Source organism: Desmodus rotundus, chromosome 4, assembly GCF_022682495.2.
Source record: "Desmodus rotundus isolate HL8 chromosome 4, HLdesRot8A.1, whole genome shotgun sequence".
NCBI lineage: Eukaryota > Metazoa > Chordata > Mammalia > Chiroptera > Phyllostomidae > Desmodus > Desmodus rotundus.
In genome coordinates, this window is record NC_071390.1 from 109,097,492 (window position 1) to 109,123,273 (window position 25,782).

Here is a 25,782-nt window from a genome sequence, read left to right on the forward strand (position 1 = left end):
AATCATAAATATGGAGATCATTCATAGGGTTATCAGTGGGAAGGGGGGATGGGGAGAATGGGGGAAAAGATACAGGGAATAAGAAGTGTAAATGGTAGATACAAAATAGATTGGGGGGGGGGCTAAGAATAGTATAGGAAATGGAGAAGCCGAAGAAATTATATGAATGACCCATGGACATGAACTAAGGGAGGTACTGCTGGAAAGAAGGGAGGGATCAGGCAGAGGGGGGTAAAGGGGGAAAAAATCGGACAACCATAATAGCATAATCAATAAAATGTATTTTTTTTAAAAAGTACCTCCCAGACCCCAGAGACATAAAGATCATCTGGTCCAAATTAAAAGGCAACCACCTCCAAATCTCTCAACATCTTTTACCCAAATCCCTTTGTATTAATTCTGAAAAATGGTCCTGATTTTTCCCAGTCTAGTGATCCTTACCTCTTTTAACTGGTGCCCCAGAATTCCAGGGAGCAAACTGCCCTATTAGCTGCAGACGGCCCTGCTTCCTTGCTAGAGCTAACAGACCTTCCCTGAGGAGGCCGTCCTCCTCGGCAGCCCACTCTGTGAAAGTTTTTCACCTCCTATTCCCATGGGGCTAGTGAGGGTGGCTCCCCAAAATGTCACTCTTTCCACCCCAGGAAGTCCACAGCTGTCTAAGTTGGGCCACCCAGCTTCCACAAAGCTGGACCACCTCCCACCCTTCTTCTTGAACAGCAGCTCTGCATACTGGGAATTTAAGATTCCTAAGGGGAAGTAGCAGGTGATGAAGTTGAAACTTATAGGAAAGGTCATCCCATTAAAGGCCTTACCTGCCAGGCTAAGGAAGAATAATTTCACCCTGGAGATACTGGGTTATTACTCTGGGTAATTTTAAATTCATTATCTCTTCTTATATAAGGATAGTAAATAATCACATCTATTCTTTAGAATAATAATTCTGGCAAAACTATGGTGAAAATGGTGTGGGAAAGAAAACCAGTTAGACTCTTATTGTTTAAGGCTACGAGAATGATGGTCTGCATCAGCATTTGCGGGGCAGGACTGGAGAGAGAAACTCCTGCAAAATTCTATCACACAGACTTGGTGATTAAGTGTATGTGGGGATGGGGTGGGGTGGTGAAGGAGAATCTATTCAAGCTAACTCTAAGGTTTCTAGCTTGGGTGACTGGTTGATATTAATACCAGTCAGAAAATTAGGGGAAAAGGTCGCAGCGGGGTGGGGATATGATGAGTCTAGTTTTGACACAGAAAATTTAGAAGATAAGCAGGCAGGTGAAAATACGGCTGTGAGGTGCGTAAAGCTGACGATGAGGCAACACTGCAGAACTATCCTGTCAGTGGTGGTTGAGGCCACAACACCCGTGGTGGCTGGTCTCTGGGGAGGCCCTGGGGCTCATTATCAGTGGGTGAAGAGACACCTTATGTGGAGATACCAGCTTTCCTATTAATCCAATAGGTAGACAGCTCAAAACCTCTGCTTCAACATTAAAAAAGCTGTGACTTTATTTGTTTCCAGGCTGGTAAAGAGAGTCAACTGACCCCTCCAGACATCCTCTGTGTGACAAATAGCAATCACCACAGTCAGAAAGGAGTCATCTCCATCTCCTTGCTCTCCCTGCCCCCAACATCAGATCCATCACCCAGGGTGCCACTCTGGGTAACGCATCTCAACAGAAGGACTGACAGAATCTTAAAGCACTGAGGGACAATTCCTTCACTGTATTTAGTATTGCTCGGCTTTATTATAGTATCATGTCCAGTTTTGTACTATTTTAAAGAGACAAGGAAAAAGTAACAAAAATGGGTTGTTTCACTGAGAAATAAATGGCTATTGAATAATTGTCTTCAAGTATACGATGGGTTATTACAGGTAGGACATATCAACAAGGAAAAAATGGATTGAAACTGTGTCTTCCAGGCAGGAGGCTGGGCAACATATGGTCTTAAAGAGCTGACCCAGTTCATAAATACTAGAAACCATGCAGAAGCATTCAAGAAAATGTGCACAAGAAGAGATGATAAGAATACTCCTTCTGATTAGGATGATGAAAAAGTCCTGGAAACAGATAGCAGTGATGGCTGCACAACCCTGTGAATATACTTTAAAAAAAAAAAAAAGAATGCTTTAAAACTCCCTATAATTTTCAGGAACAGACACATTAAAATAAACAGAAAAAGTAGCAGTGAGAAATACTAAGATGACCAGGATTTGTAAGAAATTGTTCAAATATCTCCCCTCTCAAACACCAGAAGCTGGTGTGGAGCTGCGTTGTGGAAAACACTGACCTGCAGCCTGTCATGTGACGACATGACAGGAGGGGAGCAGAGGAGAACAGAGACAGGGCCTTCATGCCTCCGCTGCAGCTCTCACTGTGAATCTCAGCCAAAGAGTCTCAAAGCAGAGGAACTGGAAGACTCTGTGCTACAGGAGGACCTGAAGTCCGTGTGCCCATTCCAAACCCGTACCGACACACACTTGCCACCAAGGACCCACGGGGCCGCCCTCACCGAAAACAGCCATGTTTACGAGGGACATGGCAAGACTGGGATTCTAACTCAGGAAAAATGGTCTGAAAAGCATTAGTTTGTAGAACAGAGCCATGGTTTCTAAGTGAGTCTTTTTTTCCAATGCAACCTTAAGTGGAACCCCAGGAAATGAAGAGGAACAGAGTTCTTTTTTTTTTTTAAGATTTTATTTATTTATTTTTAGAGAGAGGGGAAGGGAAGGAGAAAGAGAGGGAGAGAAACATCAATATGTGGTTGCCTCTTGCTTGCCCCATACTGGGGACGTGGCTTGCAACCCAGGCATGTGCCCTGACTGGGAATTGAACCGGTGACTCTTTGCTTTGCAGTGCAGTGCTTGATCCACTGAGCCACACCAGCCAGGGCAGGGGCACAGTTCTGTTCAAGAGAGTGTACTAGAACACACACTCCTGATCAGTGCCTGCACCATGCTGAGGAATTCCAAGAGCGCTATACAATATAGTCTAAATGTCACTGAGAAGCAGAGGGGCCAAAAAGTGGCTATGGAGTCATTAGCTGGTTGGATCAAATACCATGATGAGGAGTACCTAAACTGCAAATTCACTGCCATGTGTTTGAGGACACTGTGAAACTGAAAGTTACAGGTAGAGAATTATTAAGCAGCCCAATGTATACATGGCATTGTCATTTAAAGGACAACCACATTCCTTTCAAATATATTTAGATAACATCCGGTTCATTCATTCATTCAAGTAACTATTCATTGTAGTACTACTAAATATGAGATACCAGGTGATAAAATACATACATATATATATATATATAAAGAAACAGTGTCTCCCTTTCAGGGCTTTGCAGTCTAACGTGGAAGACAAATGAAGCACAAACAATTCTAAGAATTCAATGCCTCTCTTTGAACGCATGGGCAGGCTTACCCAGCGTGGGCCACCTGCTGCCAGGGCAGGAGGCTGGACCTCTTTACTCAAGCTGAGAGCCAGGCCAGGACAGGTACTGAGACAGAATGCTGGCGATCTTAGCTGGAAAATAGGCCTTCAAAGCGAAAAGGGCTAAAAAAGCTTAAGACAGGTATTACGGGCTAAAGGACCAGAGAAATATCAGGAAATATCAAAGACAGGCAGTTGAAATGGGCTATCAAGCTGCTTCTCAAATGTGCTCCTCAAAGAATGTCCACAAAGACGAATACACACCCGTGAGAAGTTTGAGGGCAACGTCCTAAGGGGGGAATAAGGAACAACTTTCTTTGATATCTTTGTTTTATCTTAAAAAATATATGCAAATATTATACTCCGCTTCCTACCCATGGAGCTGTGTGGATTCCCATAGTGCATGGAAGAACACCGGCACCACAGTCACACACCTGCCAGTTAAAGATGCACTGGCCTGAGGAGGGGTGGGCTGGCCATCATAGACGGCAAAGGGCTGCTGCTTTTAAGCCAGGCTTTTAAACAACCCCAGCTACACTTTCAAGGCATACATTTGTAGTGCCCATGGCAGAATGGGCAAAAAGCAAGAGGATATATGATAAATGCCTTGGACATTGCATAAATTATAAGTGTTCCAGAAATGAAGGAGAAAAAGAGAGCATTTAAACTGGGAGGATGAGGGCTGGCTTCAGGAAGATGGTGAGACTTGAGCTGGTCAATAAAGATGGCCAGCATCCACGGGCACTTTTGGAAAAAGAGATAATAGCACTGAGCCAAGCTTGTGGGCAGAGGAAAACAAAGAGGGTGATGGTGAATCAGCTTAGTTGAAGTTAAGGCATTGAATAGGCAAAGTCAAAGAGAGAAGGACCGTGATGTTTTTACTTTGTCCTCGAAGTGACAGGAAATCAAGGAAGGTTTTTCATAAGAGAATGGTATGACAAAGCTAGAATTACCCAACCAGTTCAGTTTGTCTACTTATCTCTCCTCCAAACGTTCTTACATCATGGACAACTAACTTTCATTTTATAATAAATATAACATGGCTGCCCTACCAAATGTTCCCTTTTTAAATACTCATCCAAGGACATATTTTTATTGATTCTAGAGAGAGAGAAAGGGTAGTGGGGGAGAATCGATGTGAGAGAGAAATATCAATCAGGTGCATCCCACATGGGCCCAGAACACGCAACCTCATATGTGCCCTCACTGGGAATAGAACCCATGACCTTTTTTGGTGTATGGGATGTCGTTCCCACCAACTGAGCCGACCTGTCAGGACCCAATGTTCCTTTGATGTGTAAGTCCAGTCTTAATTAAATGACTGGGTCAGAAGCCACCACTTCAAATAAAGTTCAGGAGTAATTGAGCCAAAGAGTTAACATCCCAAGTACAGGGGAGAGGTCTTATAAATCAATGAAAAAGGCGACAAATACTAATACCAGAAACATACGCAAAGAACATGAACATGTTATTTAAAGAGAAGTATGCTGTTTAAATCTCTTAACGTCCCTAATTAATGTAATAAAAATTAAATATAATATGAAATTCTTTGTTGACTAATTTGGCAAAGACCATAGATTCATAAAGCCCATTTTTGGTGGAGGTGTAGAGATATAGTCACTCTCATATGCTTTTGGTGGGGAGCCTTTATGGAGAGAAATTTAGCAATTCCACTTACAGGCATTTACCCCACGGAAATATCCAAACAAGTACCCATGACCGATGTACAAAGATATTCACTGCATCGTTTTACTAGGGAAACATTGGGATAATCCAAACACTGTTCATCAGAGCATTGGATAAATTATTTATGGTATATTAGTATGATTAAGTTATGGTATATCTTTACATATCTACAAAGAATGAAACAGACCCCTTTATTGTCATTTGCAAACATGTGCAAGATAAACTGTAACCTCCATGATGGCTGAGACCCTGATAATTTCACTCACAATGGGACGACAAGGGCCTAACTGCCTCGCTCAAAGTGGGCACTCAACCTGCGTCTAATAAATGGAGATGCACATAAGTGAAAAAAGTTGCAAAATATGATACATGATTCCATTTTCCTTTTTTGTAACACATACCCATACTTTTTACACACACTCTATTTTTAATAGTGGTTATCACTGGAGAGTGTGATTGGGACAGGATCTTCTACTTTTCACCTTGTTTTCAAGGTTATACATTCTAACTTTAAAAATGGTTTTAAAAAGGAATGTGTATTAGTTTTTGGTAAGAAAAAAATAATCTAGAAGAATGATGTATAGTTTTTACTCTTTGGTATTCTGAAGCTGGTATTAAGGCAACTGGCGGTGGAAGCTTTGGACATAAAAACATCGTCTATTATGTTACCCAGGAAAGACGAAGTCGGGCAGGAATGAGAGCAAGGTGGCTAGAGACAGCAGCAAAACAGAGTCAGGAAAGGGGGGTGCTGGTTGCATATATTTTGCAACCCCTGGTGCACCTGCCTAAAGTTACTTCCTATTGAAGCTCATTACAAGTCATGTATTTTAAAAAGGAATTTGGACATATGAAGGGAAAAGTGTCGAAGATACCATTTAGGAATGCTTACTATGTACAAGACCAGGCCCTCTGGCAAACACTCCGCCTACACTGAATCCTGGTAACAAGCTAAGAGGTTCAAATATTGATGAACACATTTGACTCAGGGGAAAAGGACTTTGAGATTACAGGTTTAAACTGGATGCATCAAGTTCCAAGGTCTAAGCACTTTATTACCCTACTAAACTGCTCAAGGAACTAGATGAATGACAGGAAGGACTACATTCACAAAGCAATGGCGCTGTGTGGTATATCCAGGATCCATCATGAGGTGCTGGTGGGTGTGAACTAGTCCTCATCTTAAGCTCCTACTTGTGTTAACACACACAATGGAAGCAATGAAGTAACTATCTCTTTGGACTCCAACTTAGTTGTCCGGTTTCAAACCACAAAGAATAAGGCTCAGATGGTTTCTTTAAAATTGGAACCATGGCTCATGAGGATCCTGTAAGTTCTACTAAAGCCACATATTAAACTTGGAGAAAGTGGAGTAACAATTTGTGTTCATGATATGTGAAACATACAGCAAAAGTCTTCAAAGGTTGACAAAACACCTAGGAAAACTATAACAAACTGTAGATTTCAAGAGCTGCTCCCATATTTCTGTGCTAGTATAACCAAATTCTTGTCTTCATTCAATAAGAGATAGAATAAATGTTTATAATCTACTGTTTAGAAAGAGATAATCCCTTTTAATATAATTTGAAATGCTGACCCTCTGCTCTCCTGAACAGAAAACGTCTAAAAGAATACTAACACAGCAGTACAAATCTCCACTCCTTGCTACCTTGGATCAGTTAAGTAGGAAAATGGTTACATACTGGCTGTATTACATTTCAATTGTTTAAAATTTTTAAACAACTCAACTTAAAAACAAGTCTTGTTGTATAGTTTTATCTTCAGTGTAAAGAATATTAATGATAAATCACATTACCAGCACCTTTTTCTTCAAAAGATCTCAAGGAATTCTGACAATTTGGGCCCAAAGGTACTTGGAGAGCAGCAGTCTTCCCTGAGGGAAACTAATGGGAAATCTCCAAGGGAAAGGCAACCATAGCTTCAATCAGTGGCCTCCAAACTTTTTTGACCGTGGTTCACATCACGAAATACATTTTTCTTGCCCTGGCTGGGTGGTTCAATTGCTTGGACTGTGTCCTGTGCACCAAAAGGTTGCGGTTCGATCCCCAGTCAGGGCACATACATAGGTTTGAGGTTCCATCCCTGGTCAGGAAGTATAGAGGAAGCAACTGAGCAACATTTCTCTCTCTCTCTCTCCCCCTTCCTCCCTCTCTTTCTCTCTCTCTAAAGTCAATAAGCATATCCTCAGGCAAGGATTTTAAAAAAATTTTTGAAAAATAAATAATTTTTCCTGATGACATAAAAACACACATATGTTTGCCATGCACATAAATGTGAAACAAGTCTCATGAATTTATCCTTCCTGCATGTAACGCACACTGATATTTTCTAGTCTGTTCTATTTCACCAGTATTATTATTATAATTATTATTATTGCTATTACTGCTACTACTACTACTGTTGTGGTCAGTGTTGGTGACAATCTGCTTAATTGATTTCATGTCCCACTTTTAGGTCACAACCACCAGTGTAAAAAGCACTTCCTTAAGCGTCAAAGTTTTTCAAGACTCTGTCTTCCACACTCTTTCTGGCCCCACCAACATTCTCTCCCAGCTCCAATGACTATCCCTCTGTGTGAGGACTCCAGTCATGACCCCACTTTGGGGCTCCAGACCCATACATCCAGTTGCCTACTGGACTGCTCACTTTTACATTGCAAGAGCAACCTTAAAATCATGTCCAAAATGTATTTTATGACAATTCTTCATAGGCCTTAATAAATAGCACCTACTTTGCTGTCCAAGCCAGAAACACGGGACTTCTCTCTCTTCCCCTCCTTCTCACAGACAATTAACCACTGAGTCCTGCTTATTACAACTTCTAAATTACCCTGAATGCTTCTACTTCTCTGCACCCTCCTTTCTATTACCACTTGATGGGGCTACAAGCAAAGGCCTTCAGTGTTACTCCCCTCCAATCTAGTCCCCCTGAAGCCAGAGTGATCTTTCAAACATGCAAATCTCATTACAAGACTTACCTCAGCAGGATGCCAATCTCAGGGTGGAGCCCAGCTCCCCACCCAGCTTACCTGTGGCCTCCATTGCCTCTTTCTCCAGCCACATCCTCCTGCCTTATTCCAAATTAGTGGCTCTCAGGTCTGGATGCACATTTGAATCACTGGGACAATTTTAAAAACATCAGTGCCCAGGCCTCCCTTCAGGACAATTAAATCTGAATCTATAAATGGACAACCAGGGGGTCCTCTGCGTTGGATGTAATGAAGGTCTCAGAAGTGCTCTCACCCCCCGGATTCACACATCCTCAGCTCCCAACCCCATACTTATCCCTCAAGACTCAGCTTAAATGTCATCTTCTCAAGGGTCATATTCATTAACCCCCAGGCCTGGGGAGGTTGCCCATTCCATGTTCTCACAGAATCCTTAATTTCCTTTATCACGATCTAGTGGGCTTTAAACTTTCCTAGCCTGCCATTAATGGCTACTCAATGAATACCTACAAATGAATATAAGAATAAGTAAATTCTACTATCAAATGTGACAGAAAACCACAGTTGAGGAAAGCTGAAAAAAAAAGAACTATGTGCAAAAAACAGACGTGCAGGACATAAAACAATACCTATGACATCTCTGAAAGAATTTCTCCTCATTTCTGTGGAGTGTGCGGTGCTGGCCAGCAAAGGCCACTTGGTGCCTATAATCAATCAGTCTTCTTATGAAAGCGTTCCCAAAGGCACATATCTCATTGTCGTTGTCTTCCTAGTTCATCAAAGATAGGCAGGAAGTTGTGTCTCCCATTTGACAAATGAGAAGACTAAGCTGCTTTCCCAAAATGACCAAAGTAAACCAGAAGACACCCCAGATCTGGGCCACACATCTGCTGTTGTTCCAGGCACCAGGCTCTCTCTTCCAGAGTAAACAGCGGAACAGCGGACTTGTCAAGAATGCTGAAGCTAACATTTCTATAGCAACTCCTTCTGAACTGTATTTCACGCGGTACTTATTGAGGCATCCGTTAAAGTCTTGCTAATAATTGAAAAAATTATATATGTGCAATGAGAATGAGTTAATGTTAACAGAAGAACTTTAACTTTTGCATCTCCTGATTTTTTTACTTTGATGTTGTACCTTGACCTTGCATTTTTTTGTGGGGTTCTTTACATTTTACATGTTGGTATAAAGTCATATTTGAGATATAATTCCATTAACCATACAAGCAACTTCATAAGCTATTATGTTGCATCAACTTTTTCTGTAGAAATAAATTGTTAAGGATATTATTCCTGGAACAGAATAAATTCTTGGAATTACTGAATAACTTATGTGCGTACCACTGTTCCAAGAACACATTACTTATTTTATCATGACAAACTAAAGTTATTAATCTTCTGCCTTCCATTTCAACAATGAGAAATGCTGGGAGATGCACAAGCACCTGCATTACATTTCGGTTCAACTTTATATCATCCATAAACATCTCTGTTTGGACACCTCGTCCAAACAAATGCTCACAGAATACCCTATGTAGCATTCAATTTTATGAAACTATAAAAGTTCCTTGCTGTTAATTACAGAGACAAATGTCTCATCACACATTTGGTTACCAGATAGCATAATTAGTTTTCTCTATTAACCTTTCAGATATAAAATTTGATTTCCAAGTAAAAAAAAAAAAAACATTGTAAAACCCTTGGAATTCAAATAGCACAGTATATTTGCACATGTTTGGAAAAAATAGGCAATACTAAGAAAACAATTTTATGAATTATTATTTATTAGGATACTGATTGTCTGGAATACTGAAAGAAAATCTGTCTAAACTTAATGATGTTATAATATATGATCAAATATGCATGTAATAAGCTGTCCTTTCTATAGAAAGGAGACACAACAACCTGACCGCGAATGGAATGTGCCCTTTGATCTCTCTCCTCTGGGTATGGTGATGTGGCTCAGCTGAGCCATCACAGCCTCTCCTTTGTTCCCCAGTCAGCCGGGCATCTGAGAGACATCCCGTGAGGGAAGGGTCTCAGGTCTATGGCAACGCAACAGCTTTTTCTACCCAAAGCTAAATGACCCCGCAGCCTCGGCTGCGAAGGAGCAGCTCTAGCTCATATATGCAGGGGTGTTTTTGATTGTCACAGGCACTAGATGGATGGGTGCTCCCAACATTTATGTATATTTATGCTGCCAATGTCCAGAGGCTTGAATCCACACCTGCAATGTATGGGACAGTCCTGCATAAGACTGTCCCGACTCAGCGGACCACTCCACTCGGATCAGCTACCTGGTGGCAAATTACATTGTAACATGTTTTAAATGGCACTCATTCATTTATTCAAAATCACTTATTGTGCATCTACTCTGGGCAAGTATTATGCACTAGGAACACAGAAAACTCAAGGTCTTGTCCTGCAGGAATTCAAGCTGAGACCTGAGGGGATGTAAAGGATCACACAGACAAGGGTGGCAAAGGTCATTCTAGGCAGAAACCAGCACTGCAGACGCCAAGGCCACAGTACTGCAACATTCCAGAGGGGCCTTCACGTGGTGCAGGGAGTCTGCAAGGCCTCCGCAGGGCTGGTGTCCACACAGGGGTAAAGGGGTGCATGTTATTTTGGAGTTAGACATATAGGGGCCTGTCATTAACCTAAGGAAAAAGGAAAATACATAATGAAAAATAAACATTCCCTTGTCAGTGCTGACATATTTTACTGCTGATTTGTGAGGTCCAGTTAGCTACTAGAAGGGTGTATACATTTTCACCCTGAGAGCCAGGGATGGAGCCTAGTGGTAAAAGAGTTGAAAAATAGTTTCAAAGTGGCCGATTTCACCACTCTATTTTGAATTTAAAATTGGATTTCTCACTCATTCATTGAGCATCTATTGATGTTTGTTCCATGACCAGCATGGTGCTGGGCAGGGGAGACACTGTGAGGATCTTTGGGGAATTTCCCACCCAGTGGCAGAGACATGCTTGGGATGCTGTGGAAGGGCAGGGGAGAGGGCATCAGTGAAGACCACCTGGAGGAAGTTAGGTCAACTTAGAGTCTTTAGGGATAACAGAGAGCCATGCAAAGAAGAGGGAGCAGGGTGCCACTGTGGTATTCCAAGCAGAGGTGGCACGTGTAGCCACTGAAGTGAGAAAGTGACTGGCCTAAAAAGACAGGAAATAGGCCCACTGCACGCAATAAAAATGGTTAGGTGTGGCAAAAGCCTGGGAAGTGGGAATTGTCAGGAAGAAGCTCAAAGTAGACAGGGGCAGTGCGTGCAGGGTCCTGCTTACAAGTCTGAGCCCAAACCCGAAAGCCATAGACAATGAAGAAGCTGAGGCAGGCGAGCCCCCTCAGAGCTGTGCACAAAGCTCCAAGACACTTAAAGGCAGCTCCTGGGTCAATCATTGTAGATTCCCTGTCTGCTCCCTTCCCCAGCCCACCGCCCAACCCCTGCTACTGCTGTTACATTCCTTTCCAGGTAATCTTCTCTCCAGTAATTTGTTAACTTAAAAGAATAACAGACTTGCTGTGTAAACTCCTAGATCTATTTTTAACCTTGAGAAGCAAAACACACTGTTCCAAAATCTTTATTTTATCTTATAGATGGCCATGTTATTCTCTTCCAAAAGTAAAAAATCTATATTCCCATGGGAACCAGAGAGGCTAAATTGTTAATATACCTCCTTAGATCCTGTCCTTTGTGGGGATTTTTAAAAATGATTTGCTTAGATCAGTGTAGGAAAAGCAAACTATCACACACATCAGTTACAGGGTGGTGACTGAACCCACGGAGCCTTTATGCAAAACAGAAGAGGCAGCTTTCCCTCAAGACCCCGGCCGCCTCGGGAAGCAGGCCCAGCTCCAGCTGTATTCAGGGGCTGCTCCCTCCCCAGTGTGACTTCTGCCATAGTCTGCTGTTGTTTAATGCATCGCTTTGTTTTCTTAAATTAAGGTGGGAAAAGTTGCCTTGCGGACCTGAGAACTAGACAATGCCAAATTCAATTTATGAACAGGTCATTGTTACCGTAAGCACATCGATGTTACAGCAGAATTCCGACCCAGCAGAGCATATGCTGTTTTTCAATTTTGTGTTTCCACATGTAGCTGGCTTTCAAAAAAGATTTCAAGCTGAATCTCACAAATCAACACCAGACACCCCAAATTTCTATGCTAGTTTAGTATATTTAAAAGGCTTCTTTCAGTTAAATGAGGCATATTTTAGTTTGGCTCACTAAACGTCTCTGAAGTCTCAATTTAGCAGTATATTTTAAAACAAATATTCAGAGCCCTATATAACAGTGTCCAATATGTTCACACACTCAGATAACAAATATTTGAACTTTTTCTGGAGATACCTTCCAATTTAGAAGAAGAGGAAGAAGGGGATAATAACAATAAGAATACAGCATTTTCTACTTTGAAAAACTGTTTTACCACATAAAATTTTCTATATGCTATAGGGGAACCTGAGGAGGAGGTAGGGCCAATGTGGCTATTCTATCATAGAAGATAAAACCCTCAAGAGTTTTTGTCCAAGGTGTTATTAACTGTTCACCTGAGATCCCAACCAAGGTTTTCTGAGTTTAAACCTATCTTCTTTCTACTATGCTTTATGAACTGAAAAGGCTCCTGTGTACTGTTCGAATTGAGCTTTAAAGGCTGATAGGAGGGACAGGACTGTAATAATATACGGAGTGTGGACAGGGGGTAAAACATGGGAGGAGATGGAATACTGGTACGGAGAACCCGGATGGTGAAAGGAACCAAGGTGAAAGCAGGAAAGGTACTTCAGGAAAAAATGATGAGAGGCCAGTTAGACACAGGCAGATGTTTTCAGTAAGGGGGAGGAAGGAGATAAGGCTAGAGAGGTAAATTAGAAAAGGTCAGCCAACAGCAAAGGAGGGAGAGTGGGCCTCACTTCCTCAGAGGCTGCATGGCCAAGAGCAAAGAATGTGGCAAGCCAAGTCTAAATCCAGGCTCTTATCTACAAGCTATACGACTCTGGGCAAACTGACATTTCCAAAGGCCCATTTTTTTTTCCATCTAAAATGGACATAACAATACCCTCTCAGAACTGGTGTGAGGGTTAAGTGAGACACAGTATGGGAAGTGCCCAGCATACAGTAGATGTTAAGCAAACCTGAGTTCTTTTCTTCCCAAATGGGCCTTGGGGCTGTCCCATGTTGAAGTTTTTGCCCACCTTTCTCCTACCTAGGGTTTCACCTTCACATCTGGAAGTCTCACTCTGTTGGGGAGAGGACGGGGACAACCGACTAAGATCTGTCCACGTGGGCAGAATGGGAGGGGGCACTGCATTGAACTCTGACCTAGTGAAGAGTGAGGAACTGGATGTCACTGCTACTCACTGTGTGACCTTGGGCAAATCACTTCCATCTCTGAGCTCCGCTTCCTGCCTGTGTAACAGATGTAAACACCAACCTTATGATGCAGTTGTGATATTAACTGAGTGATGAAAAAGTGAGACGGGCTTGCAGTTGCGAGCACGCGCGCACGCGCGCGCGTGTGTGTGTGTGTGTGTGTGTGTGTGTGTGAGAGAGAGAGAGAGAGAGAGAGAGAGAGAGAGAAGAGACAGCGCTTTATTTTTTTACTACATTGATTAATATAAATATTATGAATTAAATATTTTCTTATCTCCTGCATCCAGGAGTAAATCCATGAAATTCTCAGACAGTAATCGAAAACGATAGGTCCTACTCTTAAAAACAGCCAAAGTGAAAGGGACCAAAGCCAGTCTGTTTGTGGTCTTGAAGAACATCCGAGGGACTTCCAGGTTGTCTTGTAACGAAGAGCACTACAATTTTATGACATTAGTCATAATTTAAAACAACACTGCAAACAAAAATCATTCTTGAAGCTCTAAATACCTTTTAAATAACTAAAATAAAAATTGTAAGTAGTTGCCTCACAGCCCCAAACTTATAAATCAAAACTAATTAAAATTCAGGGCTATCATGACTTCTCATTTACACGGTAACTAGTTGGTAAATTAACAGATGGCGTAAAAATTACACCTTACATCATTTTTTTAAAGGACCAAAAGTATGATAACTAGGGAATACAGAAAATTCAATGTATTTTACAATAAAATAACTGTTTATACCTCTACCCCTGAAATTATTTTTGAAGCCATGTTTTTGACCTACAGCATAAGCAGATACACTTTTAGTGCTGCAGGAAACCTTGGAAACAATCTACATGGAGTTTTTAAATGGTGATGAGGGTAACCCACAGAAGTGGGGAGGCAAAGGAATGTGGGACATGGGACAAGGCGCTCTGGGTCTCCTCAGCCTGCTTCCAGCAGCCCCATCCCCTTTCAACTGTTAGGAATACTGGGGGTTCCACATGGGAGTGGACTGAACAAAGCATTTCATGGGGTTAAGAGCCTGGTTCTGCAGACAGACCCTGGTTTTCTCCTAGTTCTGTCACTGAGTAACTTTGTGAACTCCTCAAATTCCACATCCATAGACTGGGAATGATAATACTTTTCTTGGGACAATTAATGGAACATGCGCAGAGTCAGTCGCATAGTGCCTGACACACAGCCAGCTCTCCATAAATGACACCTACTATTATTGGCCACATTCCTAACCCCAAGAGCCACTCTTAGTGTTCTGTTCCCTTCACTCCACCACCAAAAAAGGGGAGAACGGACATGAAAAAGGTCAGGGACATGAGGACATAGTGGGGCCATGGTGCCGAGGGCGGAGCTTTAGAAAGAGAAGCGGAGGTGAAACATTCTTGTTTCCAAACAATGTGCCTTTGGGGGAGGAGGGCTTTCTTTTCCTCTCTCTTGGACCTTCATTTTATTTGAGGTTGCTTCTCACTCTTGGAACTCCAGCCACAGATACAGTGAAACATCAGAGTTTGGAAGAAGGCCCAGCTCCCAAGTGCTTTCAGGCCAAACAAGAACAGAGCAGGGCCCAGGCCACTGGACTCTAGGGGAAGAGCCCTCCCATCTCACACATGGACCCATCCACTTCTCCTGAAAAAGAATTACACTGTAGTTCAAGCCTAACTCCCTCACTTGGAAAAGTTGGAAGGAATTTTTCGAGCATGTCATCTTTGAGGAGACTCTGGGGACCCTAGTGGGGGCAGCTGTCATCGGGAAAGAGATTCAACAATTCAGAGATCGCAACCCTGCTCACTTGGCATGGCTACTACACCTGTGCTTCATTTTCTGAAAGTTGTATAGCTGAAGCAAATATTAAAAAGAACCTCAGGGTCTGGCACATAATTGGAGCTCAATAAATATTTGTTAAAAGACTGCATAATTGATGTTGAACACCTGAAAAATAGACATGTGTCAAGTTCACATACCATAATACTAAATCTAAACCAACATGCAATGTATACAGAGATTTTATTAAGTGTTTGTGTTATTGTTCTGAATAAAAAATTAATTAAGTGCCTTATTAAAATACTTTCCAAAAGTGCCTTGTTACCAATTAAGGTTTCTTTGATGATCCTTCAACTTGCCTGGCTCAACTTGCTAGAGGGAACAGATCTTTGGACAAGAGATTTGAATTTACTCCAGGTTCTACTGTTTGTGAGCAAGTCACTTAATTCAGAGCTTGTTTCCTCCTCTGGGCAGTGGAATTGATAACAGCCACCTTAACCACCTCACAGGAATACTGTAAAAATCATGAGATGTCAGATGTGAAGGCACATTCTGAACTACAAAGTGCAGCCCTCACGTAAAGTCTGATTATGATGATCCTCTTACCTGCTGCTGTGGCTCTCACCACCCCTCCCACCTGCAGTCTCTTCTAACTGCCCCGTGTCTACTCAAATCTTTCCATAGTTCAAGGTCCAGCCTCTCTGGAGCTCTCCACCAGACCCTGAACTGGGTCCTTCCTTCCAACTCTGCTTTTGCCCACTGCCCTAAATGGTTCCCAATTGTCATTTAATTATCACTCACACAGAGAGGCGGTACAGGGGGTGTTTACAGCTCAGGCAGACTTGCAGGGGATCCCAGCTGTGGCACTTTTTGAGACCTCTGGCAGGCTACCTGGCGTCTCTAAGTCTTGTCTACAAGACTGGGATGATAACAATTCTTACCGATTTGCTCTCAGAGTAAATGAGATCATTCCCAAAAAGTACTCAATTCAAGACAGTGCATACAGTAAGCACTCAAACAACTGTAACTGTTATGACTACTGAATCTTGTTTCTTCACTGTGTCCTGAATTTGTGTCCTATCTCCTCAACTGGATTTCCATCCTTGAGAGCAGGGACCCTGTTCTATACATTTATTTCATTACTCTCAATCCCCTTCCATTCCAGAAACCCCACTTTCATTCTAGAAAAGTACTGAGTTCATAGCCTTTTCCTCACAAACATCTGTTGAATTGATTAAAAGGAATTAAGCAGTTTTTCTCTAAACGGCGCTCAAATCTTCACACTAGTCCATCGCAGCCAGCTTGACAAAGTCAGTGTGCACAGGGTAAAGCAACCTCTGCTGGCCCTGTTATCAGTAAAAATGTGTGACTCCCAGAGCACACAGCCAAGCTGTTCCCACTGTGGAGCTGCCCTCGCATGTTGGACGCCCTACATAGTCAACAGCCTAAAAATATTGCAGAGAAATAGATTTCCTGTGGGGACTTCTGCCAAATTCTGGAGCACTCTCTTTCCCCAAGACACAGACTTGAATCTTACAGGTGCAGGTAGTGTCAAGGGTAACACACGTGTGAACACATACAATCCCGTACAATAACATGAGGGTCATGTTTTCGGGCTGTGTTATAGGTAGAACAGTTCTTCTGGTGTTTTGCTAACAAATTTCCTTGGATGTCATAAACCTCACACCATTTTCTACGCAGGAATAAGTAGTATTATGGATACACATTGGTGACTTAGAAAACAAACATGATTTAAATCTATGTTTCAGAAGAGTAATTACAAACTAAAAAATGTCCATTTTATAACATCCTCAACAACAAAATTCTCAATTTTATATGCTATCCGTAACTATTCCCAATTGCCCTAGAAATTATGTTTGTGTAATTACTTGCTCTTCCACTGGAGATTGCAAAATAAAATGTATTTTAAGAATCATATCAAACCTTGCCCACAATGAGCAAAAGATTGAGAAGTAACCCAGGCACACTTTCAAAGTGTTCATTTTTTTGTCTCTTAATGTCTAAGGCCCAATTTGGAAAGCTTATCCCAACCCTGGTCTTTCATTGATGTTCTCTTATTGCCCTGGACTCAAGCTAGGAAAAATAAAAGCAGCAATTTCTGCCCCTTCGAGAGTGTACATTTTACTGAGTTTTGAGCACTAACATCTTCCCATTCTTCATCCTCCACTCTCTCATAATCAGAATCAACCTACTGTAAAGCATCCTTCCTACTTTCCAAGTACACAGCAGAAAGGAGGGGGGGAAACCTGCTTCACTGCAGAATATTAAACCAAAGACATGATGTTCTATTTTTATGATAAATGTAAATTTTCTACTACTAATAAACAAATTCTTCATTTCAAATGGACAAATTGAGTGGTACCTAGATACAGAATTCTAACCAATTGAGTTTAGGGAACTGAAAATATAGAATTCCAACTGATTAAGGAACTGGGAAGAGTACAATCCGAGAATATTCTCCTTCTGGGTCATAGCATTTCACTTGACTATTAACCTTTTGGTTTTTAGTTTTCTTGACAATAAACAGGTGTTGAGAGCAGTGCTGGCCTCAGTAATATTCTCTCCCTCAATGGGAAGATGCATGTGCCTTCGGTGATCGCTTATGTAAGAAATGCTATGTCCCTCCTATTTTCCATTAATCTCTGTTTGACTTCGTAAGTCATTTGGCACCCACACTTTCTCTTCCTCAAAGCGAAGAGAGATCCTGGTGACAGACCACTACACGAGTCTGGCTTTCACATCATTTTAATCTGTAGCAATACACACCTGGGTCTGAGCAGCAATCTGCTTCCTGAAGCCCTGTCAACTCTCCCCAAGGAGATGGCGATTCTGGCCCTTGCTTTTAATCACTCTTGCCCAGACTTTCTCCCCTTCTCTGCTTCCTTTTGTACAGCATCCAGCCTTCCCCCTACTACCAGCAGTGGAGAGGCATCCAGGATGGGCAAGGTCATAGCCAAATGCCACCATTTACTCTTCACTGTGATTTTTATGGGTCCTTCACTCCTAGAGGCAAAATCCTAATTTTGGGCTGATGGTCTTCAGCCCAAAATTACATGCACATGCAAGGTACCAGAAACTACACATAAGAAGTGTAGCGACATTTTTGGGCTTCCTATTCATTCATTCATCTTGCAGCTACATTTGTCAGGTCTCAAAGATGCTGCTTTTGCTCTGTGTCCCTGAGCTGAGCTAGGAATGAGGACAGGGAGAGCAAAGCATGGCTCGTCTCTGACCCCAAATGTTGGCATGAAATGAACACAAAGCCAGGAAAACGAGGAGCTGTGCTGTGATAACTGGTACTAACTATCAAGAGGGGGTTAGGAAGACAATCACACTTTTATTCTCCTTACGCTTTTTGACTGTAGACTTAATTTAATTTTGTCATGGCAGGATTAGCAACCAGGCCACAAAGGTGAAGGGACAAATAATGAGACAGCGTATTAATCCTCTATCCCACCCAAGGCAGAGAGGTAAAACCAAACAAATAGCAGCTTCCTGGAAATTGAATTTCTGTTATCCAGATGTCAAAGATGTAATACCCCAATTACACAAACTATTGCCAGTGAAGCGTGCCAGCGAATATGCAATGTAAATGGGGTGAGCACAGAGCGACAAAACTGCATCGTCAGCATCTGGCTCTGGGAGTGAGTGATAATTAGCACTGTGTGTAGACACTAATAAACATTTATGTCTGAAATTACAACTTTTACCAATGTTAATAAGGAATATATTGGCAATCTGTAAAATAAAAGGTCTTGAAAAGAATGTCATACACTAAGCAATGGCAGACATTTCCCTCTCTGGCACAATCTCCCCCCACCTCCCCACCTAATTGCCAACGGCCACATTGTTTTGCTGAGAAATTAACTGACATAGGAACCTACCTAAAAAAATGGGGTGTGTCTCTTTGGCCTCCCCATTGACATCATTGCTGAATTCTGACAGCTTATATATCTCATGGTGGTAATCTGGGATGAGAAAACAACCAAAAATTAGAATCGAATGACCTGCACTATATGAATAAGCAATGAAGACTAGAGTCTCATTCATTCTATACGGTATGGATAACCTATACTTTAATTTATAAATATAATTTTCCAGAACTTGATCAATCACAGAATTCATAGTTACTAATAACCCCTAAAACTTTGCTCTGAAGTACACAAACTTGAAATATTACTTTGAATTTAGAAACAGTTTTGCTTGACCACACGGTTTTCACAGGAAATTTGGCCACAGATGCCAATTATTGGGCTATTCTTTCACATGAAAAGGATATTTATAAGGAAAAGAAAACCTCGCCCAATCATAGGCCAAGGGAGGATTCCAAATACATCTCCACAACTTGTTTTCATGAGCATATGAATAATATATGCTTTAGAGTTAGTTACCTGGCACGCTCAGTTTACCTAGAAAAATCCCCTCCTTTAAGCAGCTTGTAGGCAATAACACTGGAAAAATACTGACTTATTATTTCACATATAGTATGATTAGGATAAGAAAGATTCCCATCTATCACACATGAGTCTTCTGCATTCAGCTATTGTATTTTAATAGGCAATAGTTTATTTTCTAAAATGCATCTGCAGAGCAGAGAGAAGAATCAGACCCATAATTTAGGGGGGAAACGAAGAAAAACTTGCCATGTCAGTCAAACTTCAAAATACAATATTTTACAAGCTTCTCTACAGAGGCTACTGTGCTTTGGCAATCTGTTTCTAAAACATAGGATTGCCTAGGTAAGTAAACAGAAGTTCCTTCTTAACAGCTATTCCTTTTTTTTTGAGGGGGGTCAGAGCTTGGACCTCACAAAGCAAGATCTACAGAAGTATTCTCACTTTTAAGGTAAAGTAGTAAGTTCCCTTAGGTCACAAATAAGAAAGCAGCCTACATTCCTGAATGAATCAGATAGACAAACAGGTCAGCCACACAAGGAGAGATTTTTGAAGTACAAATGACTGAGTAATCAGCACTGCGGGGGGGTGGGGGGCCCAGAATGTACATAGAAAGAGGGAAGAGCCAAATATTTTGAATTCATAAAATTACTTCAGACCTCTCTCATTAAACAGTGTCAAACTAAAGCAGAGGAAACATAGGAGCAGATCTTCAAACCGTGTAAGAAAACCATTTTCAGACCAGCTGAAAGCAGGCTTTATAGACTCTGCATCATAGTTAGCTTAGCAGGAAAATATCTATTACTTGCAACTGCCCTCTAATTTTCATCAGCTTATATGTGACTTCTCCAGGTTGTTAAGACAATTGCCTTGCTCTCTACTCTGATGTTAAAGCAACCAAGGAAAAATGGACAGGTTCTGTGGTTTGGTTCTGACCTCAAGTTGATTCAAAGGTAAACTCAATATTAGGACTTGTGACACTGCCATGAAAAAAGTCACCTGTCTCTCATTTAAAGCGACCAATGCGTTTCCATAGACATTTTTCATCTGTTCTTACCTTAAGTTCTGACCGTTTTTTAAAAAAGTCAAACCAGGAAAATAAAGACTCTAACAAGTAACTGAACACAAAACGTTCAACTGATGACACTATTCAACTTTCCCCTCCCCTGACAGAATCAACCCAAGCCCAGAGACTCTGGTGTACACCTGTTAAATCGTCAGGAACTGGCTAGATTTTTTTTTTTTTTAATGATACTTAACTGAACTGATCTGATAAGTGATCTATTCTAAGACACCTCTGCAACCCAAATAACGCATCTAGAAAAGATTTCGGATATCAACAATCTTACGTGGGCTTGCACGGCTCATGAGCTTCTTTCTCGTTCTTAAAAGAACCACTACCACTCTTTTTCCTTCTCTTTGGGGGAAAAAAATCCCCAAGCCCATAACCATTGGTCGGGATCAGTGTCCGCACGGCCTGATGGAAAGGCAGTTCTCCCCCAGCCCCCAACCTGGCCGCAGGAGTGGAATACCAAAGAGGGCTCTCGGTTCCCCAAGTGTCATTGTTTGCTAATTTCCTTAGTGTCCTCCGACTTGTTTACGCGGAATAACAACCTTCTGCTTCGCCCCCGTACAACTTTGGTCGCCTCCCGGCGAGTGCGGCCGCGGCCCCCCTCGGGAAGGAACTCGGGGTCCCGGAGCCCGGAACGGGGCGCGGGCCGCGCGCGGAGCTGTTTACGCGGCGCCACGTCCTTGCTCGCCGCCTGTACGCCCGGCCCGGCGCTGCTTACCTCCGCTCACCAGTTTGAAGCTCTGGGATTTCCTGCTCCTTTTCCTCTCCGAGAACTCCATGGTGCTGTAGGCAGGGCTGCGGCCGGGGGCGGCCGAGGTGGCGGTGGCGGCGGCTCGGGCTCGTGTCACCCGGCAGCGGGAGCTCCGGGACCAAGGTCCGTCTGTGGAATCCGCAGGGGGGAGGCCAAGGGAAGGGAAGAACCACCTCGAACCCTCTCGGGGGCTGCGGCGCGCCGAGCTCGGCGGGAGGCGCTTTCCCCGGAGAAGTTGCCCCCTCCCGGCCGCCCCCCAGGCCCCCTCCACACGCCCCCCGACCCTGGCTCCTTCCCGGCTTCTGGGAAAACCCGGCCGGAGCCGAACTTTCCGCTGGGGAGCGAGTTGGGGGCGGGGAGGGCGGGCCGGGGCGGCGGGCGCCCCGGGATGTCGCCGCGGGCCGGCCTGGGCGCAGCTCGGGACGCGGCGGTGGCGGTGGCGAGCGCGGCCCTGGGGACGCGGCGGGTGGACAGCGGGCGGCTTGAAGGCGGCCGCAGCGACGGGGTGCGAGCCGGGTCGAGGAGCTGACCGCCCCCGCGGGAGGAGGGGCGCCGGGAGGAGGCGGCGCCGCCGGGACCCCGGGGCCACCTGCTGGCGGAGCGCAGCCGCGGCCATCCCCGGGGGCCCGGGCCGCCGCCACCCACTAACCTGGCCGCGCACGCCCCGAGGAGGAGCCGGAGGCCGCAGCGCCCTCGTTCGGCCTGGCCGGCCTTCCCCCGGGGGTCTTTAGTCCGGCGACTCCGGGGTCGAGGAGTGGCGGCGCTGCAGCTTGTTGGCCTCTAGGCGCTCCCTGGGGCGGATCTTGTTATCAATAGTCCTGAGTGTCGGGGACCCTCCTGGCCACCCGCTCCTTGCCTTGAGATCCAGGATGTCCAAGGGCCAGACTCACTGGTTTTAGGCAAGTTTTAGGAAAAACAAATGCCAAAAACTTACCCATCTGCGCTCTTCAAGGAAACGAAGTGATTTTAGAATTTATTGGTGAGATGGGTATAGTAAGAGTGAACTTCAGTTCTTCACCTCAGTACAAGGAGGGAAGGAGGAAGATCCGGAGTTATATTTAGGGAGAGAACTTGGAATGTGGGACTTGGAGCGGGTGGAAGGGTGAGGGGTGCAAAGTCTGTGTGCTTGTTTGCTCTGAGTCAGGGAAGAAATGGGCGAGGCAGGTGCAGGGGACTCAGACACTTGATGTAATAGTGCCAAAACCATTGATATAAACAGCACCCCATTTCTTTCTCACAGCATCTTTAAGGTAGGAACGGAAAAGAAATTTACACCACCTAGGAATGGCTGTAAAGCAGGATCTGACATGCTTTAAAGTACCTGGCCAAACCGGTCATTTCTAGACCCTATTTCTAGACAGTAAAGAGTGTAGACAACACATCCAGCACTGTGGCAAATTCAGGTGGCCCCAAAAGAGTAAATAGAAATAAGAGAAAGGGGTATGTTGATAATGTGGTAAGTTCTATTGTGAGTCTCACTCAAATAAGGACACATAGCCCCTCAGGGTCCACTCTTACTAAACAGGGATATTCAGAGTAAAACAACTGGGAGGAAGGGGGAAGTTGGAGGCAACTAGCATAAATATACACACGCTGGGAAGCAAAACCAAGGAACAAGGTAGCCAACCAAGTAGTGGAAGGAGGGCCTGGTACACATCCTGAGGTCTTAGGTATTATGCAGCAAGCAGGAATGCAATTATTCCTAGCCAAGGTGAGGGGGAACTGATCGTCTCATTAAATCAAACCCTAGAACAAGAGGTTCTTAACTTTTGTGGTCACTGTCTTCTTGGAGATTATATTCACAGCTCAGGTCCCTTTCCCCAGAAAGTATGTATAGGACAAATAAAATTTTGTACAGATTTCTTGAAGTTCTTAGACCCCTTGGAGTTCCAAAAGGGGGCAGAAGGGATTAAAGTGACCACAGGGATTAAATCAGTTGCCCTATTGGGTTCTCTTCCATCCCCCGCCCCCCCGCTTTCTTTCTTTAAAACCAGGCAGTTAAAAACTCAAAGAGGTTTTGAATGTTTCTACAGAAACATAGGATTTTTGTTCCCCAGGCTAGGACCCTTTCCTTTTTCCTTTTTCTTTTTGTAATGTTTTTAAAAATGTTATTCCAGAAGGCACATGGCTGAGTGCTATACTGACTGAGGAACATTTCGGATCATTCATGCCGTGGAGCGTAAATGAGATTTCATTATGCCTAAGCTATGATGCAATGATTGAAGGTGCATACCCAGAAGCAAATCCCTGGGGGAGATATTAACAACTTAGCATTTTCAGTTCAAGTAGGAGTCTGAATTCCATTTACTGAACAAAAATACTTTTGATATAGTTAAGAAACTATTTTAAACTACTAATGTTTTTAGGTAATAATCATTTTCCTTGAACCTTTTTTCTGGCTCTCTAAAGATGGTCTATGAGCCAACTGGCCTCTAGAGGCCATAGGTCAGGTGTGTCCTATGGACAATAGAGAAAATCAACAGATATTTATTCTCTGTATTGTGCAAATCACATTACCTTTACATAATAAAAATGTATTATATATTTATAATAATTATTAAGTAAATATTTATTTTGATATTTAATAAAAAGAGATTGCTTTAAGTGGTAGGTATCTGTGTTAGTTGCATAAAGTTGCTATAACAAAACACAATAGACTGTGTGGGTTAAACAATAGAAATTTATTTTCCCATAGTTCTGAAGGCTAGGAGTCCCAGATCAAGCTCTGGCAGTATCAGTTTCTGGTGAAGGCTCCCTCCTTGGCTTGTAGACGGCCACCTTCTGGCATTGTCTTCACATGGCAGAGAGAAAGGAAAAGAGAGTTATGACCTCTTTATTTTATAAAGACACTAATCCCATTATCAGTGTCCCATCCTCAAGATCTCATCTATACCTAATTCCCTCCCAATGGTCCCATTTCTAAATACCATCATATTGGGAATTAGGTTTCCACAGTGAATTTTGGGTAGATACAGTTCAGTCTAATCAGTATTGTTTTTGGTTAATTGAATATAGTTTTTGTGTTGGGGCATCTTGGGAAGTCTGTAGAAGATATATTAAGGTCATTTCTCTGCCTCTATAGTTCAAAGCCCTCAAAAGTTTTAGAACTGCAAATTTACATGTTATTGAATACTCATGTCAATATATATGTCAAATATTCTGTGACCTCATATAAGCCATATTTCTTATCATATGACCATTCTAAAACTCAGCTTATTAACACGAAAATTAAATGCAGGTTTTAATCTTGGATGGCAACAGGTAATTTGGCTATAAAGTATTAGGTAATCTTAACCTTAATTCTTCTTTCTGAAAACTATCTGGAAAGAAATAGCATTGTGAAAACTTCCACCTTTATTTAGAGATCTGCTGTCCAATAGAAACATAATCCAAGCCATATATGGAATTTAAAGTTTTCTATTAGCTACATTAAAAAAGAGTAAATAAAAACAGGCTAAATTCATTTTAACAATCTATCTTACTTAACCCAGCATATTTAAACTATTACCATTTTGACATGCAATCAATATAAAAATATTAATGAGATATTTTACGTTCCCTTTATTTGTTACAGAGGTTTGAAAATGGTATGTATTTTATATTTAGAAGATACATCAATTCAGATTGGCCATATTTCAAGTGCTCAATAACCACATGTGGCTGGTGACTACCACATTGGACAGCTCAGATTTAGAGGACTTCTGTGATCTGAACCATGCTGTGTACATAGATTCGACTACAGCCAGATTATTGTGTAATTGTTTTTTCAATAACCCTCAAAACAAAGAAGATAAACTGTGTGGTGTTATTGGGCTTCAGGCAGTTTATAAATCTTTGACTTGAGTCTCTAGAATTGACAATCCTGTCACCAAGTAGATTCTAGTATCCTTCAGGAAGAGTTAATAAGTATAAGCATTAAAGTTTTATGACAATTATCTACCATAAGGGTCGTGGAAAGAATAGGCAGCCCTACTTTAGCCCCAATTTATCAGTTTGTTGCTGGCCTAACTCATGTTTCCACTTTCATTTACTTTATGGGTTTTAGTGATTGTATTTTAAAAGAAATGAAGTAGTATTTATGAGGATACTTAAGTGAAAATGAGCTCTTGGAATGCTCCACAAATAATATTACCATATATTTATATTTATAGTTTGTAATTATATTTATATGGGACTATTCTTAAAGGAACACAAAGATATTTATATATTACCTAATATACTTAATTGCTACATGTGTGGTACATATTAATATTCCAAATTTGTACATGAGGAAAATCAGTTTTCAAAAGATGATTTTCTAGTGAAACTCAAATGGCAT

The 25,782-nt window shown here is 42.4% G+C and overlaps 1 protein-coding gene across 14 annotated transcripts in view; it reads right to left on the reverse strand.

The window, feature by feature from the left end:
• Positions 1-22,101, reverse strand: part of BEND7 (BEN domain containing 7) — an 86,500-nt gene extending 64,399 nt beyond the window's left edge. For 13 of the 14 annotated variants that reach the window (XR_008426632.2, XR_008426629.2, XR_008426630.1 and 10 more), the window contains exons 1-2: positions 21,432-22,101; positions 19,132-19,215 (exon numbers count right to left, since the gene is read on the reverse strand). Coding sequence is in view for 8 of the 14 variants with exons in the window: in XM_053922382.2 (XP_053778357.1) it covers positions 19,132-19,215; positions 21,432-22,080 (733 nt within the window). In the remaining 6 variants the exon portion in view is untranslated. The remainder of the gene's footprint in view (positions 1-19,131; positions 19,216-21,431) is intronic. The other variant, XM_053922380.2, reaches the window with a different exon arrangement.
• Between the last annotated feature and the right edge of the window lie 3,681 nt (positions 22,102-25,782).